Here is a 20,503-nt window from a genome sequence, read left to right on the forward strand (position 1 = left end):
TTACCTGAATTAGTTCATCGAGCTCCGATGCATTTACACAGGAATGCTCAGATACAAACGTCTGCTTCTGAATCACAATGGTGGCTCTTTGGGAAGTTTCATGTGGCTGCTCCAGGGCTTTGAAGACAGTAGCTCCAATTATTAAATATACAACAACCACCAGAAAAATCGTTGAGACCGTCTTCCATTTCATAACATTAATAGCCGAATCACATTCCTCCCGTGACGAGAGCACTGTGGGTTTTGTAGAAAATGATAGCCGTGGTTTGGAGTTCTGAGTAGCAGATTTGGGATCCAGCAAGTCAGGTGCCGCCACTAATAAAACAGAAAAAGAATGTTAACGTTGACAGCATTGGACAGAGGTGTATTTAGCTGTACACCCTTCTTGCCAGAAGATTACAGAGATCCTATTAATTCAAAATAGAGTTCATAGATAGCTGTGTTATAAATGCATTTCACTTGAACACCATGTTATATTACTATAGAATTACTGGTTTCAGCAACTGCTAGGACTAATAATATGCTATTTATATGTACACACATGCATACACACACTTGCATTGTTTACTATATATATATGTCTTCTATAAATACTCTGCAAGTGTAGTTCTAACATGCACTATTTTCCCTATTTTCTTGTGTTCCTTTGAATCAGTATAAAAAGGTATTTTTCAGTACAGCGTCCTCACATCTTGAATAATCTTAGGCGTTGCTAATATGCTTCTCAGACTACATTTTAGTTCAGCATTAAAAAACTATCAGGAAAACAGGACTCTTTCCTTAAGTCTTACATACCCTCAACTCTGCATTCAGACACTCATTAGAATATTTTCAGTTCACTTCCAAATTCCCCCCACACAGGTAACTATAAAAATAATCCATTATTAATCCTAACAGTTTGAAAGTGTTGACTATACCCTTTTAGAAAATACCAGGAACACATGTGCATGCCTACTGGAAAAGTCAATCATCTTATTATAGGATATTTGATTGTTCACTGCTACAAGAAACCCACTGGGACAGTAATGATCACCTGAGTGTGTTATCAAGTAGACCCATAACTTATGTGATTACATCTAACTACACTAGTAATTAGATAAGAATAATCCACATCAAGTACACTTAAAGGTCTCCTGAGGGAAGATTGCAACAACAATACTATATTTAAAATGATTAATATATTTTGAATGGCTGCAACACCACTTTCAGCTGTTGTGGGGATAGCCTACTTCTAAATGTAGATTCAAAAGTCTCTCAGGTCTCTGGAAGCTGGGCATGCCCCAGAGGAGGGAGGGAGTGTCATTTTCCACATGGATAGGATCTTCTCTTGAGCACCCGCTGGAGGTTAACCTACAGGGTTACAGGAACTCACATTCTAAAAGAATCGTGCAATACAGGTCAGAAGAAAGGCAGACCTAGGAAATTAATACAGTGAACCTGAACCCTGGGGGGGAGGGTTAGAGGATGAACAGGCAGCCCCAAATGAAAAAGCTCCGCTCATGACTCGGGGCACAGCTGTGGTATAGTTACTGTTCAGCTACTAGAAAACTAGAATCTGGTTCTAACTAACCGGGAGCACCAGACCAGAATGCAAATACCCTTCAAGTGTAGTGGGCATGGAATACTGTATGAGGCTATTGATATGCCCCTGTACAAAAATCGATTGTGTGTGGCTAAATTTGGAAAGGACACCTGATTTAATAACTGCTCCTTCAAGCTTTGCTCTCTCCTGGGATTGACATGATTTGTGTTGGGGGGGGGGGGCGGAAGCGCCATCACATTTTCCTTTCAGTCAGAGCTCCCCTTGCCAGTCGGAATTTTTCCTACTACATTATCATGACCCTCTGTCCAAACCCAAAACTGGGGGCACCTCAGGCTACACCAAGCCTCGTGCTGTAGACTAGGAAACTGCTCCTCTTTCTGCCTAGCTTCAACACCTCCAGACACACACAATCCTAGCACCATGAAGAAGGGCAGACCTGCCCCCCAGTTCTCCTGCTACACTCCTGAAGCCCGCTGAATGCAGCTAACAAAGGAGAACAGGATGGCTGCGAGGCGCCCTAAACTGATCCACCCAGTGATGCTCTGCATCCCTCCCATCAACTTTCCCAGCCCCCTGCTGACACCCATCCACCTTGCCAGGAGATGGGATAATGCAGTCGACAAGGACATTTTCACACTCCCGAGAGGGGCAAAACGTGGACGCTCCAGCCAGAACGGGCCCTGCCCCTATCCTTCACTCCTCTCCCCAGCAGCCAGCTCGCAAGGATGCGCTGGGTTTAAAGCCCTTGCAAAAGGCATCCTTGCAGAGCGGGGTTTGGCTGGAGAAACGGTCCGGGTGGGAGCCCGGAGCCCAGCCCGACCCTCCCGAACAGGGGGAGCTACACCCACCTTAGACAAAGGAGAAGTATTAGAAACAAAAGGCAGGCGGGTGTTTAACCGAGGCTGCAAAATCCGGGACGGCGGCGCAGGAAGGAAAGGGGCGAAGAGAGGGACTGAGCAGCCCTGGGTCCCCCCTGCGAGGAGGCATTGGGAAAGCGAGGGAGCATGCAGCATTCAGGCAGACTTTAATGTAGAAACACACGCCATTGTGCCAGTACTCACTTCTTATTTACAGACCCGGCGCCCTCTCCTCGCTTCACGGGCAGGCATTTTTTCAGGGCTTGGGTAGGTGCCGTTTGACCAGATGGAAAGAGAGAGAGAGAAAAGGACCAGACCCAGGGCGGGTTTGCTGCTGCTGAGCTCAGATTCCGCGCGGAGCGGAGCCTGGCGTCCTCCCTGTCACTGGAGGGGTGTGTACGATCACGGGGTGTGTGTGTGTGAGAAAGAGAGAGAGAGAGAGAAATCACCCTGTGATTGCCGTGTGTGTGATCACCCTGTCTCTGTGTGTGATGGCCCTGTCTGTGTGTGAGATCGCCGTGTGTGTGTGTGATCACCGTCTGTGTGTGTGTGACTTGCTCAGGCGCCAGGTGTGTGTATCAGCCTCTTTCGGTGTGTGGCTGCCAGTCTCCGAGGCGTGTCTGTCACAATCTCAGTGTATCTGTGTCTTTCGGTCTCTGTGTGTTTGTGTGTGTGTGTGTGTGTGTGTCCGCGTCCCGCTGTCAGTCAGTGTGGGCGGGGGCCTGTCTCCTCTCGGCCCCGCTTTCTCCCGTGTGCATCTCAGCCCCGGGGCCCGGTTCTCACGCGGTGTCTGTGCCCCGCTCTGTCGCTCTTTGTCTCAGGCACTGGGCGTGGGGTGCCTGACTCTGGGTGCAGCTGCGCGCCTCGAGAACTCTGTGTGTGTGTTTGTGTGTGTCTCCTTGCTCTCCGCCTGTGTGTGTGTGCGTGTGTGGGCGCCCGCTCCTCTCCTCATTCTCTTTCCCCCGGTGTATCCCAGCCGCTGGGTGCGTCTCCCCCTTCCTCCCTCTACCCCGCTCCAGCGCCAGAGGCAGCTGCACCCTCATCTCGATGAGCTGCCCGGCATTTCCACCCGGCCCCTTCGCTCGGCAGCGCAAGGACCAGGCTGAGGCAGATGCTGCAGGGATGAAGGGGGGAGAAGAAGGTTAAGAAAAGCGGTCCACGCAGGAAAGATAAATCCCAAACTGGTGGGCGCTGACTTGGGAGCCCCCAGGGGAGAGCAATGGGGTGGAGGAAAAGCCAACAGCCACCCCCACCACTGAGACACAAGACCTGCTCCTGGTCTTCGCCACGGCCCCCAGAGGATCTTCCTCCCACAGCTTCCCCAAGAAGGGAACTTTTGAACCGGACGAAATATCACTGTAGCGAGCAGAGAGCCCTCAGGCCAGGCTTGGGAAAGTTTGAGTGCAGCGAGCTCTCACATCGCGGGGACCCCGTCTATTTCTTCCTCCTCCGCAGATCTGCGTTGTAACCTCCCGAGTCGGTACTTTGTTGGGAGGAGTTTATCACCTGGGAGCAGAGAGTCACCGCTTGGTACCTCTCCCATACCATGCACAAGCTTCTGCTTGCTTCCAGTTTGAATCGGCACTGTAAAGGAGAGACTCTGCTTCCACTGCGAGTTTAGCCCTTGGCTTGAGATTATTGTTATGTTTGTCACAGACTGATCTTAGGTCTCCTGGTTATCTATCAGCTGTGACATTACCCTTGGGTCAATTTCACAAGTGGTTAATAGGTGAATGCCCCTTCAAGGTAAAATGTATTACCAGTATGCAGCAATAAATATCTACCATCCACCTGCCATCCTTCCTCCCCCGGCCAAAAAAAAAAAAAAAAAGTCAGAATACAAATAGTCAAGAAGCAATAATAATGGTTTGGGTCACAAACATTTGAAGCCAAAGGCTGTATCGTTAAAACTGCTGAAGTATGGCATTCCTCCCATAGTTTATAGGCTATAATCCTCCTTGAATCAGAAGCACTATCACTGAGCTGACTTATTTTAAGGCCTCTCCCAATTAAAGTGACATAATACAAATTGGACAAATGGATACATTACTGAGTTCCCCAGAACTCTGATTGCAGCAGTATCCATCATGCCAGTCTTCTCTAGGGCGTTCAAGTCTCTACAAGACTCAGAGTATAACTCTAAATCTCATCTGCTGTTTCAGTCTGAGCTTTGCAGACCACTCACCACCATTGTAGCCTAGCAAAACAATTACTGAGTAATAGGAGACATTGGGCCAAATCCAAAAAATCCAGTTGCAAATTGTGCTTAAATCACACAGTACCATTTCATTGCCTTAAGAGTATAATCTTGAAACCATACAAAACATGTAAGTAATTTCATTCATGCAAGTATTCTACTCAGACTTCTCACCCCAGTAAAATTACTCACTAGCTTAAGTAGTTGCAGGATTGGGCTCTCATACTATGTAGGAAAGCAAGGGTTTGCAGGATCAGGTCCCCTTTTAGTAGAGAATCCAGATAGCCTGGGGGTCACTGCTTATTTACATGACCCAGCTCTCTTCCTTTAGAGCTTGCAACATTTCATACATAAAACACAACCATCTTTTCACCTTCCCCCTGAAAGGTTTGCTACCCCTAAGCCTGTACAAATACTTTCTGTTCTTTTCATGTGGAAAATAATCATTTCATAGGATTCCTTCCAGTCCCTATGGGAAAACGAGCATGAACACTTTCTTCCACGCAGCGCTGAGACAGTAAGGAATATTATGGAAAATAGTACCACATGCCTTTCTTTAGTTATCTAAATATTTTGGATGGGATTCTTTTTCCTGAGTTCTTACAAAGTGCTCAAACGGGGCCAGATCCACTGCCCATAATCTGAAATCAGTGGGAACCTTCCAATGGCTTCAATGGGTTCAGATCAGGCCCTAAATCAATACATTCTGTGAAACAGGTAGAAACTATTTTGACAACACAAGAAACTCCACTCCAGGAATTACTGTATTGTATCCATAAATCTGGTACCTGAGAAGCAGTCTCTGGGAAATGAATATCAATATGTCAACTGCATACACTAATTAGCTATAATTTTCCACCTGAGACAATCACTGGTAACATTCTTGACTGAAGTTTATTGCTTTCTTAGAAAGGAGTCTAGCTATGCCATGGCACCCACTTTCTGTGCACTCAGCGCTAATGCTACCAGATGTGGCATTTTTAAGAGATGCTTCTTGAAATCCAGAAAGAACATTTCCGTTGGTGGGGTACAACAAAAATTGTTGTGTAGAGGAACTCCTTTTCTTGAGGCCTTCTAGAGCTCCTCCATCTATTCTGGAGAGTCATGACCTCCTATGTGTTTGTTGTAACCTACACCGCACATTGTTTGAATATTGTGTGTGACCATTTTGCCCTCAGAGTTGAAGCTGACATTTGAACAGTTTGAAGTGTCAGGATTGTAGCAGTTCTGAACTTTACTAAACAAACACACACAAATACAGCCCATTGCTGACAAAACATACCACCAACCAACATGGACAGGATTAAATAATAGGAGGGGTTACAACAGGAGACTCTAAAAGGAGAATCTGCACAAACTCCGAAGTTCTAAAGTGTGCAACACAGGGAAGTAATTCAGTACATGAAAGTTATGTCAAAACTTGTCTATTACATGTTAATTACAGAGAGAGCGAGGGGACATATTACTGGCATGAGTTTGGAATGGCAAAATTAATCACATACAAGTGGCTGCTGAAAGCTGCCCAAAAGGAGGGATATGTTAAAAGTACGTTCAACAGAGATGGATGGATGGGAAGAGTGCAGGTGAAGGAGTCAAAGTTACATGATAAACAAACAACATATTCATACTATGAACAGCTATAGATGATCTAAATATAGATATGACTAGAACATATCTGTAGCGAAATCGTTGTTTCACAAAAATACATCACTGTAAGCAGAGTTGTTCCAGTGTAATAGGTAAAGGCCTGACTGCCAAAATAGCCCCGTCTCTTGGGGGCACTTCCTTTATTCCCCTTCAAGTGTGGGGGCACTTCCTGTCTGAAAGGCTAGTTCTTCACTCTTAATGAAGAGCAACTGCATTAAGTATGAAGTTAGTGACTCTTCCTTAGCCCTCTCCCGGCTCGCTTGTGGCAACTTCTCCTCCCATTCCTTCTCTGCTCAGCCTGATAATAGGCTTGCAGTGCAGTATTTAATACTTATTTGGTCACTGATAATTTCCGTGTTCCCAAAGGATTACCACAGTGGGATTTCACTACGGGGAAAATTCTACTCCCCTCCCCCTGCAAGACAGAGTTTTGGCACCCCTGTCAGAAACACAGCATCCCAGGCCTAACCACACAGAAGAGGCAGGATGGGGGGCAGGGCAGGGCAAGAATCTGGGCATGTTTTGCTACACGCATACGTATCTATGCACTGTCTTCCTCCCAGTGAACAGGAGTGCAGCTCTGATGCTGAAGTACTGGTTATGAAGTGGCTTTTTTGACTTTTTGCAACCTGGAAGAGGATTTGTACTTGAAATGCCATGCATTTCCTTACAAATTCCTTGACTTTGATGGGACTATTCACATACTTAGAGTTCCACATATGCTTAAATGCTTTGTTGGATCAGGGCCTTAGAGCATGGGCTATGTGTTAGGTATAGGATTCAGGCTGTGTGTTGGGGGGTATAAGCATAGTGAAGCGTCTGTGTAGCAGGAGTGGAAATTCATTGAAATGCATAGAAGCAACTTGAGACTTTCGGAAAAGGCCAGACCCTAGATCCCTTTGAAGTCAATGGCAAACCTTAAATGAAGTTTCATTATAGCTGAGTTCAAAATAAGTAAGTTCTACTGTACTTGGTTTACAAAGTTAATTTTAAACCTAATTTTATTAATTCAGCAGGTCTTTTTTTAAAGTGGTCTGTCTCTAAGTTTCTTTGGAGACATTAAGATGTCCCTGGCAGGTCTAAGTATGGCTAATGAGGATGCTGGGGCCATATTCTGCCATTAAAGTGTTAGTCATATCCTTCCATGGAAATCTGCATGAATAAAAAATTAATGACCTATGGCTTGTCCCTCCCACGTGCAGATGGGATGGGTATAGGCTGTGCTCAGAAGCTGTGTAGGCAGCAACCTCACAGTGCAGTTCAAAAAGGGGTGCGCTCAGTTTGGTGCACTGCAAGCTGTACCTGGATTTTCTCCCAAATGAAAGAGCCAAAGTAAGGTACAGTGGGGCACATTGGGCATGCCCATCACAGCGGTCCTAAGTCTTCATCCACAATCTGGAAACTGTTATGTCTGCTAGGAATCGCAGTGCAACCAGCACCACTCCCAACTTACCTGGCTGCTAAATGGCGTTGCATAGAACTCAGCCACTCCCATCTCCTATAACGTCTCTCCTAATGCACTGCTACTTGCCCTCTGAAGGAATGAGCCCATCAATTCTCATGTATGTTATGAAAGACTAACTGCATTAACATTGCATCAACCAATGTCCAATCTTTAAAATCAGACGCTATTTAATTGTAATATTTTACTGAGGAAAAAACACGTTGAGAATAGATATCAAGGAGTAACACCTCAATAACTGTAATTATTACACCCACGTGTCTGATTTACAGTGTGATAAATTATTTGCAAAACAGCTAAACAATTATCTCACATCATCAGTTTGTAGAAAAATGTTTGTATATGCCTGTCTATTTTCATACAATGCAGTTGTCAGTCTTAATTGGGCTCCAATTCTTTCCATCTCTCATAACCCTTATTCACATGCAGTTAAGTGAGAAGATGTTTTAGAATTCATGAAATAGGTGCTGTTGTAATTAATATTGTAAATCTATATTTTTCTTCGCTGGTTTGCTAATCTCCCAGTGGGTCTCTCTCCCTGCCAAGGTATATTACAAGATCTAATGGGATTTATTTCTCAACAGTTTTTTTTTTTTTTTTTTTGCTTATTTTTTTGTATTTGCTTTCACAAATCTGTTATCCTCGGACAATCTCAGAAGAGGCAGTTATGACAAAGTCTTTGTTGCCACTCTTCCACAGATAAATGTGAATTACTGTCTGTCACCCAGTTATGGATTACTTGTGTGCAGAAAAAATGGATTACTATTTTGAATTAATATTCTATTGTGGAAGAAAAGCTAGCGGTGCTCGGGGCTGCTTCCAAAATTCATTGCCAATGTTCTTCTGTAATTAACTTTGTTTCTTTTCTTCATTTTTGCCTAATTAGTCTAGGTTCAGAGCAGGAGATCTAAGTTCTATCGCTGGCTCAATCACAATTTATACAAGTCATGTAATTCCCCTGTTAGATTTTCATGGCAGTCCTGGAAGATTGATGATCTAGATATATAGACATGATCTTTCTATTTTGTATACACACAGAGAGGCAGTGATAGACTACACTAGTACAAAAAAAGACATGCATATGCTATTACATGCATTAGGCCTGACAAAACAGTCTTATTTAGGTAACACTTGCACTGACTGTAAGGGCAGTTTGGCTTGAGCAAGGAAGTAAAGGCCTTGCCTTGCAGAGCTCAGAATCTCCCTTTTACATTCGTAAAGTGCCACATACATATTTTATAGCACTCTGGTAAAAGCTACAATGATCTCTACTACAAAATCCTTAAACAAAAAAGTTTTATAGGTATATATTAGGGCTGTCAATTAATTGCAGTTTACTCATGCAAAGACGTGATTAACTCAAAAAAATTATTTGTGACTAAAAAAATTAATTGTGATTAATTACAGTTCAAATCACACTATTAAACAACAGAATACCAATTAAAATTTATTAAATATTTTTGGATTTTTTCTACATTTTCAAATGTATTGATTTCAATTACAACACAGAATACAAAATGTACAGTGCTCACTTTGTATTATTATTTTTGATTACAAATATTTACACTGTAAAAAATGACAAACAAAAGAAATAGTATTTTTCAATTCCCTCATACTAGTACTGTAGTGCAATCTCTCTGTCATGACAGTGGAACTTACAAATGTAGATTTTTTTTTTGTTACATAACTGCACTCCATAACAAAACAATGTAAATCTTTAGAGCCTACAAGTCCACTCAGTCCTAGTTCTTGTTCAGTCAACCACTAAGAGAAACAAATTTGTCTATAGCTATCAGAGTGGTAGCCATGTTAGTCTGTATCAGCAAAAACAACGAGGAGTCCTTGTGGCACTTTAGAGACTAATCAATTTATTTGGGCATAAGCTTTCGTGAGCTAAAACCCACTTCATCAGACACATGGAGTGGAACATACAGTAGGGAGGTATAAATACACAGCATATGAAAAGATGAGAGTTGCCTTACCAAGTGGGGGGTCAGTGCTAACAAGCCAATTCAATTTAAGTTGGAAGTAGGCAATTCTCAACAGTTGACAAGAAGGAGTGGAAATCACTTCTGTAATGTTAATGAGATCAATGTAAACAAGGTGGCCCATTTGAAAGGTTGACAAGAAGGTGAGAGTATTTAGGAAGGGGAAATTAGTTTTTGTAAAAACAACAAGGAGTACTTGTGGCACCTTAGAGACTACCAAATTGATTTAGTTTCTGTAGACCTATCCACTCCCAGTCTCTATTCAGGCCTAATTTGATAGTGTCCAGTTTGCAAATTAATTCCAGTTCTGCAGTTTCTCGTTGGAGTCTGTTTTTAAAGTTTTTTTTGTTGAAGAACTGCCACTTTTAAAGTCTGTTATTGAGTGACCAGGGAGCTCGAAGTGTTCTCCTACTGTTTTCTGAATGTTATAATTCCTGATGTCAGATTTGTGTCTTTATTCTTTTGCGTACAGACTGTCCGGTTTGGCCAATGTACATGGCAGAAGGGCATTGCTGGCACATGATGGCATATATCGCATTGGCAGATGTGCAGGTGAACGAGCCCCTGATTGTGTGGCTGATGTGGTTAGGTCCTATGATGGTGTCTATATTTACGAGAGATAATGCTCCCACTTCTTATTTACAATGTCACCGGAAGCTAACAACAGGCGTTCACATGGCACTGTTGTAGCTGGCATTGCAATGTATTTATGTTCCAGATATGCCAAACATTCATATGCCACTTTGTGCTTCGACCACCATTCCAGAGGACATGCTTCCATGCTAATGATGATTGTTAAAAAAAAAAGTGTTAATTACATTTGTGTCTGAACCCTTTGGGGGAGAATTGTATGTCTTCTGCTCCATGCTTTTACCTGCATTCTGCCATATATTTTGTGTTATGCTAGTCTAGGATGACAACCCAGTATATGTTATTTGATTTAAGAACACTTTCACTGCAGATCTGACAAAACACAAAGAAAATTCCAATGTGAGATTTCAAAAGATAGCAACAGCACTTGACCCAAGGTTTAAGAATCTGAAGTGCCGTCCAAAATCTGAGAGGGACAAGGTGTGGAGCATGCTTTCAGAAGTCTTAAAAGAGCAACACTCTGATGCGGAAACTACAGAACCCAAACCACAAAAAAAAAAAATCAACCTTCTGTTAGTGGCATCTGAGTCAGATGATGAAAAAGAACATGCATTGGTCTGCACTGCTAGTTATCAAGCAGAACCTGTCATCAGCATGGATGCACATTCTCTGGAATGGTAGTTGAAGCATGAAGGGACATATGAATCTTTAGCGCATCTGGCATGTAAATATCTTGCAACGCCGGCTACAACAGTGCCATGAGAACGCCTGTTCTCACTTTCAGGTGACATTGCAAACAAGAAGCAGGCAGCATTATCTCCTACAAATGTAAAAAAATGTGTTTGTCTGAGCGATTGTCTGAACAAGACGTAGGACTGAGTGGACTTGTAGGCTCTAAAGTTTTACACTACTTTATTTTTGGATGCAGGGTTTTTTTTTAAATAATTCTACATTTGTAAGTTCAACCTTCATGATAAAGAGATTGCACTACAGTACTTGTATTAGGTGAATTGAAAAATACTATTTCTTTTGTTTTTTTACAGTGTAAATATTTTTAATAAAAATAAATATAAAGTGAACATTGTACATTTTGTATTCTGTGTTGTAACTGAAATCAATAAATTCGAAAACGTAGAAAACATCAAAAATATTTAAATGGTATTCCATTATTGTTTAACAGTGTGATTAATTTTTTTTAATTGCTTGACAGTCCTAATATATGACACTGGAAATCACCAAAAATAGTATTAGTCTTTGTTACATAGTAAGCCACAAGTACAATTTAAAAGACACAAAACAGTCCAGACAAATGCAAGAGAAGAAAATACAGTCCAGACACTATTAAGAAAGTATCACAAAGGCAAAATCAGAGAACTCACTAGCAGAAATAAAGAAAACTGATGAGCAGATATAAAAAGGGGAACATTATGTATCTTCTATGTTTTAAAAGCATCTGACCCAAGCTAGATGGCAGCAGCTATAAAAGGACAGCATTTGTGATATATATATATGGAGTATTTTCAAATGTGCATATGAGACTCATTTCTGGTAGTCTGTGTGTATTACTGCATTGAGATCTGTCTGGGAACGATGAGGTATATTTTTTCTACAACGAAAGGCATTTGGAAGAAGTCATTTTTTTATTACATTGATAGATTGTTCTAAAAGGACACCTCTTATTTTATCTCCTCCCAGTTATTTTGGATGTCTTTTCCTACTCTCATGCCAGGCACAGAACTCTTAAATCACCAGTATGGGCCTGAGCCATGCACCGAGGCTGAGGTCAAACTATGGTAGTTGTAAATAATGATTATTTAACTTAAATAAGTTTTCATACCTAGATTCCTAACAATAAGCTCCCAAATTCATATTTAGGTGCCTAAATAAATGTGGCCTGCGATTTCTAGAAGTGCTACGTAACCTCATCTCTCATTAATAGCCTGACATTAGATATCCAGATCTGAGAATGTTGACTATCATGTTTGTCCAATTAACTTCATGATAAGCACCCCCTGCCCTCACTGGGAGTGAACTCCTCTTTGGGCACAGGGAGGGACAACCCCTGCAACAACCTGGGTGAATGAGACCCACTTTTCATAAAGCGCTTGGACTCTGACAAGTGCTACCTTAGTACTGCACGTCAATATTGCACATTGGAGTAAATTTCACTTGTAGATAATAGGTTAGCAGCAATATTGTTCAGTGCTGCCATCCTCAGACACTGAACCCCTACATTTTTTAAACAAGTGCATAGCGTTTTGGCCACAGGATATTGGGCTTCAGGAAGGAATCACTGGATGAAATTCTATGATCTGTGTTATGCAGAAAGTCAAACTAGATGTTTATAATTGTTCCTTCCAGCCTTACAATCTGTGTGAATACCTTCTCACATTTTCTACAGATAGGGCCTTTCAGCTGCAATACAACTCCGGTTGCATATGTTAAGAAATAACGAGTTCTTTGTATTTCACAGAATCATAATATGTTTCACTTTCAGTTACAGGGAACACTAAATACTGAATGTTCCTCCAGCCCAGGATCCAGGTATTGACTCAGACTGCAGGAATCAATGGGGAAAGCATATCCCATGTTCTTATCCTTGCATAGATGTGAACACACTCCACCCAACAAGGAGAGTCAAGCAACATTTAGGCCTAACATAGTTAAGAAACTAAGGCCCAGATCCACAAAGGGACTTAGGCATTGTTATGTTGAGCATTGCAGTGACTAGAAAATGACAGGAACAACACTGTGATCCATGAAGCCTGAATAAAGTCTCCCTATGCAACGAATGGGAGAGAGAGGTGCTTTCAAATAGGATTCACAAAGCTAGCACACTACACAGAAGCTGCCTAAACTAGCCAATCGGAGATGCCAAGTAGAGAGGTGTATGCTAAGCTCCACCCTTCTCACAGAGACAGACACTTAAGTGCAGGCAACAAGGAGGCACTGATCTCTGCTTGTGGTCCGCGAACCAGAGGAAGATAGGCATTTGGCTGCCTAAGTCACATACAGGGCCTAAAACAAAACAGCGGGGGGCTGGCCCTCCCTCATAACCTTTAACCCAGTGTACAGGGTACTCACCCAGGATGCAGGAAACCCCCAGTTCAAGTTCCCCCTTCACCTCAGGGGGAGAAAGGATTTGAACAGGGATTCATCACCTCTCTAACCACTAGATCGCAAGCAGCCCGTCAGGGTAATCTGCTGGCGGGCCGCGAGACAGTTTGTTTACATTGACCATCCACAGGCATGGCCGCCCACAGCTCCCAGTGGCCGCGTTTCACTGTTCCCCGCCAATGGGAGCTGCGGGAAGTGGTGCAGGCCACAGGGACAGTCAATGTAAACAAACTGTCTCACGGATTACCCTGATGGGCCATGTAAGGCCTGCGGACCGCATGTTGCCTGCCACTACACTAGACTATAGAGTCATTCTAATTCTTTCTCTGGCCAATTAATATTTAATTATTCAATTAATTAATATGGAACAAACTCAACAGAAGAGACTGAGGGAACCCCACATCCAAATATCCCGTAGCCCAGGGATTAAGACCCTTACCTGAGAGGTGGCCAATCCCTGTTCAGATCCCTTCTGCCCCTCAGACAAAGTGAGGACTTGAACCAGGCATTTCCCACATCTGGAGTGAGTACCCTATCTGTTAAGCTAAAGATTATAAGGGAAGTCCTTCTCCTCCATCTCTGACCATTCTGTGTGAACTTGGCTGAGGGACCCAACCCACTAGGCAACCTTTGAGCACACCTCCCGCATCTGACCTAGGCAGTTGAAACCCTGTCTTCCCTAGTTTGTGAATCACTTAAGCAGGACATAGGCTACTGGGTGCCTAGAGGGAGGCTGCAGTGCGCATGCTCAGAGGCCGATACACAGGGGCACAGGGAACTTTGACTTCAAAACACCGAGACGCCGAGTAAGTTTGAGTGCCTACAGAGTTAGACGGCAGCTGAGAGGGAGTTTTGTGGATCACAGGGATACCTAAGTACTTTCGTGGATTGCAGCCTAAAGCTACATCTACACTACAAGCTAGGAGCTCATAGTGTGATTCCCTTGCCCACGTACGCATACTCGCACTAGCTGTCATCAAGCTAGTGTGAGTATAAACAGCAGCGTAGCTGTGGTAGTGGCAGTGGAGGCCTGGCTCAGCATGCCAAGCAGGTGGGTTTTCACTCAGCACAGCTGAGCCAGTCCTCCGCTACTGCTCCCAGTGCTCCTGCAGCTACACTGCTCTTTATGCTTGTGCTAGCTCCATGAGCGGAATCACACCCCTAGCTCATCGTGTAGATATAGCCTTTATGCAGATTAGGTCAGTGTAATGAAACAGCTATGAAAATTTACCAGCCCAGACACAAAAATCTATACCGTTTCTAATGTGATTACCATCTCAGTAAATAAGGTTTAAGGACTAAATATATTTTATTCACTTTCTCCAAAAAACTTATTCATTCCCAATTGAATGGGCAGGTAAGAAATTGCAAGGTTAATTAAACTACTGTATCAGGCTGGCTTAGCCTATTGTCAGAACTAGCTTTTTGCTACTTTTCTTTTTTTCTTAAATTGCTCTAGCTTAGCAACTGAGTACCTGTCTGGCCTTCTGTAACTGGTTCCTTACCTTCAATAGTGTCTTTGTGAAGGATGCTGATATACTGTTTTATAAACTATTATTGCCAACAGCACTTAATATAAGAATTGTAAAGAAATCAATTTCTGAAATTCTTGCTTTTCTAGCTTTTCATGTTCTTCCTCATAATCGCTTTACATTTTAAGGAGATTGCTGATTCAAACATTTATGTAAGGCTTCATCCAATGCGAACATCTTAAAGGGAAAAACTACAACAAAACCTGTGCCTATGGAAGCTGTAAAAATATCTCTCATCCCAACTTAAAATGTTGCAGAGAGTAAGTTCTGAAAATTGTGCTCTTAATGGTAATGTAGAAGTGCCTAAGTGAATAAGAGCCCAGATCCTATTTTCAAAAGTACCTTGGGGCCAGATTTAGAAAAGTACTTATGTGCCTAGTGAGAGTTACAAAAATACATAAGCTAAATTGCCAAGATAACACCCTGGGGCATAGCCTCAGAGAGTGTAAATTTATGACAATTTACCCCAGCTGAGAATCTACCAGTGTGTATTTTAACTGCACGTCTTGAAATTCTAACATACCAAAGTTAGAATCCCACCTAAGACTGAATTGATCTGTAATGATGGAAGACCCTAATGAAAATAGTAATTGTATTCTTTAAGGCACTGCTCCTGCTCTTATTGGTCTAACTCCCAAGGACTTCAGTTATGGTAGGATCAAAGCTCGAGCTGGTCAGAAATTTTTCATCAAAATGATTCTGCAATGCCGAATTGTCCTTTCTGCCTTTGACAAATCTCACACAGGGAGCTAAACACATGTACATATGAGTTCCCAATCACATGACAGAAACAATATACCTTTAGTTGCTTATGGGTACATTTATCATTAATGGATATCATAACCTTATTCTTTAAACACTAGAATGACAATACCTCTCTTCAAAGGTTTCATCAAAGTTACGTGCCTGACACGTAAAAAGACAAACTACCCAAGGATGCAGCAACACACAGAAAATTCCTGCTTACCCAGTTCAAACACAGTAATTAACCGAATGAGTCAACTTCAACTAAAATAGATCAAAGAAACTTCCCATTAGTTGACTGTTTAAAATAACTCCACGAAGAAATCATTTATTCTCTATGATCTTTTTCTGCACTCTTCTGACCCCCAACAGATTGATGGTGATGGAAGAATAAAAAAACAAAAAAAAACCAACAAAAAACCCCCCTGCTCATCAGAAATCCTTGTCCTTACTACTGAAATATGTGCTATGCCCACCCTCTTTTAGACAAATAATCAACCCAACCTGCCAACTGTCCAAACATGCCAGGTGTTCAGTATAAAAACTAGTAATCCAAAATGATTGCCTGAAGAATAACCCCTAGTATATTCCATTCATGTAGAGTATTTGGCAGTAAGCTCTATGGGGAAAAGAACAGTCTTATATTTTTGAAATGTCACACGCACCTATGGCTCAATAGAAATAAACAACAGTAATATGGTGTAATATGTACTACTAGTGAATCAGCAGTGACACACACACGATTTGTTACTTATACATAGTTGCAGATATAAATGTCACACACACACACACACTCTACATGTATAGGTCATCATTCATCTACAGCTACATTAAAATACTTTTACTAATGAGATAAATACTACAGTAGAACCTCTGAGTTACGAACACCAGAGATACGAACTGAGCAGTCAACGACACACCTCATTTAGAAACGGAAGTATGCAGTCAGGCCACAGCAGAGACAAAAAAAAAAAAAAGACAAATACAGTATCATGTTAAATGTAAACTACTAAAAAAAAAGGCAAAGCAGCATTTTTCTTCTGCATAGTAAAATTTCAAAGCTGTATTAAGTCAATGTTCAGCTGTAAACTTTTGAAAGAACAACTATAATGTTTTGTTGAGAGTTATGAACATTTCAGAGTTATGAACAACCTCTATTCCCAAGGTGTTTGTAACTCTGAGGTTCTACTGTAGTAGTTTAGTGATCTTGTATGCAAATAGGAAAGCTGAACTCTACTGCAGCTCGCATAAAGGTTGGGGCTGTCACTAAATAGAACAGAGTTCTGAAAGAGAGCTGCTTGTGTGAATTTCTAACCTAGGTGTCCTTAGCCTGTTTGCCAGAAGCTGGGAATGGGTGACAGGGGATGGATCACTTGATGATTACCTGTTCTGTTCATTCCCTCTGGGGCACCTGGCATTGTCCACTGTCGGAAGACAGGATACTTGGCTAGATGAACCTTTGGTCTGACCCAGTATGGCCGTTCTTACGTTCTAGAGATGAAAGGCTCCATATCCCTTTGCCAATTTCCTGAGAGCCCTCCCTACAGACACCCCGACATGCAAGAAGTTGTGATAGTACCAGCAATGTCATGCACCTCATCTCCAGATTTTTTTAATGCTACCGCATTTGTAAAGCGAAAGCAAGCAAAATCCATGCCAGATCTGTAGAAATAGAAACAAGGAACCAGATTTTAAAGGTATTTAGGCACCTAACTCCCATTGATTTAAATGGGACTTGGGCACTTAAATACTTTTAAAAATATGGGCTCAGGTAAAGTTATCCTCTCAGTTACTGTACATAGGTGCAAGCCTCTTGACTTAAGTTGGATTGCACCAGTGTAACTCAGAGGTTTTGGCCCATGAACTTTTTAATTACACTGTTATGGGCTTTGTTCCAGGCTAGTATCTGTAGTAGCGGGATAAGGAGACAGGATGCAAGTCTTGGGTAGAGAAACATTAGAAGAGCTCATAGACTCATAGACTTTAAGGTCAGAAGGGACCATTATGATTGTCTAGTCTGACCTCCTGCACAACGCAGACCACAGAATCTCAGCCACCCACTCCTGTAATAAACCCCTAACCTATGTCTGAGCTATTGAAGTCCTCAAATCATGGTTTAAAGACTTCAAGGTGCAGAGAATTCTCCAGCAAGTGACCCATGCCCCACGCTGCAGAGGAAGCCAAAAAACCCCCAGGGCCTCTGCAAATCTACCCCGGAGGAAAATTCCTTCCTGACCCCAAATATGGTGATCAGCTAAACCCTGAGCATGTGGGCAAGACTCACCAGCCAGACACCCAGGAGAGAATTCTCTGTAGTAACTCAGATCCCACCCCATCTAACATCCCATCGGGCATATTTACCGCTAACAAAGATCAGTTAATTGCCAAAATTAGGCTATCCCATCAGACCATCCCCTCCATAAACTTATCAAGCTTAGTCTTGAAGCCAGATATGTCTTTTGCCCCCACTGCTCCCCTTGGAAGGCTGTTCCAGAACTTCACTCCCCTGGTGGAGAGAAACCTTCATCTAATTTCAAGTCTAAACTTCCTGATGGCCAGTTTATATCCATTTGTTCTTGTGCCCACATTGGTACTGAGCTTAAATAATTCCTTTCCCTCTCTGGTATTTATCCCTCTGATATATTTATAGAGAGCAATCATATCTCCCCTCAGCCTTCTTTTGGTTAGGCTAAACAAGCCAAGCTCTTTGAGTCTCCTTTCATAAGACAGGTTTTCCATTCCTCTGATCATCCTAGTAGCCCTTCTCTGTACCTGTTCCAGTTTGAATTCATCCTTCTTAAACATGGGAGACCAGAACTGCACACAGTATTCCAGATGAGGTCTCACCAGTGCCCTGTATAACAGTACTAACACCTCCTCATCTCTACTGGAAATACCTCACCTAATGCATCCCAAGACTGCATTAGCTTTTTTCACGGCCATATCACATTGGCTGCTCATAGTCATCCTGTGATCAACCAATACTCTGAGGTCCTTCTCCTCCTCTGTTACTTGCAACTGATGAGTCCTCAGCTTTTAACAAAAATTCTTGTTATTAATCCCTAAATGCATGACCTTGCACTTTTCACTATTAAATTTCATCCTATTACTATTACTCCAGTTTACAAGGTCATCCAGATCTTCCTGTATGATATCCTTGTCCTTCTCTATATTGGCAAGACCTCCCAGCTTTGTGTCATCCATAAACTTTATTAGCACACTCCCACTTTTTGTGCCAAGGTCAGAAATAAAAAGATTAAATAAGATTGGTCCCAAAACTGATCCCTGAGGAACTCCACTAGTAACCTCCCTCCAGCCTGACAGTTCACCTTTCAGTATGACCTGTTGTAGTCTCCCCTGTAACCAGTTCCTTATCCACCTTTCAATTTTCATATTGATCTCCATCTTTTCCAATTTAACTAATAATTCCCCATGTGGAACCATATCAAATGCCTTACTGAAATCGAGGTAATTAGATCCACTGTGTTTCCTTTGCCTAAAAAAATCTGTTACCTTCTCAAAGAAGGAGATCAGGTTGTTTTGCCATGATCTACCTTTTGTAAAACCATGTTGTATTGTCCCAATTACCATTGACCTCAATGTCCTTAACTACTTTCTCCTTCAAAATTTTTTCCAAGACCTTGCACACTACAGCTGTCAAACTAACAGGCCTGTTGCATGCTATACATGACTAGTGAGCAGAAGGGAGGAAAGCCTGGAAATCTTTACCACACCTAGAAATCAGGATACCCCCCAAAACAAAAATTAATACTTTTTTTTTTTTAACATTCTGTTTCCTCAGACAGAAGGCTGCTCCTTTGAAAATGCTGCATTGGGATCCAGGAGAAAATCCTCATGACTTATTCCATTTCATTCTTGATATGCTCACCCCCGCACACACACACACACCAAAAATGGCATTGGAAGGACCCAGTAGTGGTCTACTTGGCAGTTTTGCTGCCACCACCATGTCCCAGAACCATGAGTTATGAGGTCTGCATGCTCTGTGGGACTTGGAGCACCCTGGCGTTCAGAACTCAAGAACACCCATGCTGGAGGCTAGATTCTCCCTGCGTCCTAGAGCAGGGGGGATGCACTGTGATTGGAATGCTAGTTGAATCAACCAGATTTCCTCTTCTGGGCTCCCAGAGTTTTCTCTACAGCTTTTGTCACTGGTCATTTAGCCAGGAAACACTTATTATTGGCACCCATGCTTAAACAGGCCAAACCTCAAAGCCTTCTCTCCATTTTTACACAGTTCTTATTCAGGCAAATTCACACTGACAGTGGAAACTTGAAACTTGACAGGCATTCAGGGCCTGATCTGGAGTACTTTGAGTTCAATAGGAGTCTTTCCATTGACTTTAATGGGTTTTGGATCAGGCCCTCAATGCTCTCAGTACCTAGCTGGCTAATTAACTTAATGCGAGTCCTGAGAGAAGGGTCCTCAGAATTTGACCATTAGCGCATGAAAACACACACAACAACACTGGCCAGATAACATTGGGAGTAGGGAGACTTCCACTAAACCTGAGAAATAAGCATCTTCTTTTGTTCACTGTGTATATATATCAGCAAATGGGGCATGTATAAAACAGTCTTCAAGATGCAGTACCCGACAGTAGACATACTATGTATGAAATAGATTGAAATGTACAATCCAACCCTGCACCCCTTCCTAGGACTAATCACATGACTAAGGGTTGCTGAATCTATCTATCTATGCCCTCATTACCATAGTATCTGAGCACTTCACAATGTTTAGCATATGTATCTTTTAGGGCTGTCAAGCTATATAAAAAAAATTAATCGTGATTAATCACAG

At 42.3% G+C, this 20,503-nt stretch overlaps 1 protein-coding gene across 3 annotated transcripts in view; it reads right to left on the bottom strand.

Moving 5' to 3' along the window:
- KCNK2 (potassium two pore domain channel subfamily K member 2) overlaps nt 1–20,503 on the bottom strand; it is a 207,343-nt gene that overhangs the window by 128,854 nt on the left and 57,986 nt on the right. For 2 of the 3 annotated variants that reach the window (XM_074949261.1, XM_074949263.1), the window contains exon 3: nt 5–315. In XM_074949261.1, the coding sequence (XP_074805362.1) occupies nt 5–315 (311 nt within the window). Of the gene's footprint in view, nt 1–4; nt 316–2,604; nt 3,482–20,503 lie in introns of those variants that run through there. The other variant, XM_074949262.1, reaches the window with a different exon arrangement.

Source organism: Natator depressus, chromosome 3, assembly GCF_965152275.1.
Source record: "Natator depressus isolate rNatDep1 chromosome 3, rNatDep2.hap1, whole genome shotgun sequence".
Taxonomy (NCBI): domain Eukaryota; kingdom Metazoa; phylum Chordata; order Testudines; family Cheloniidae; genus Natator; species Natator depressus.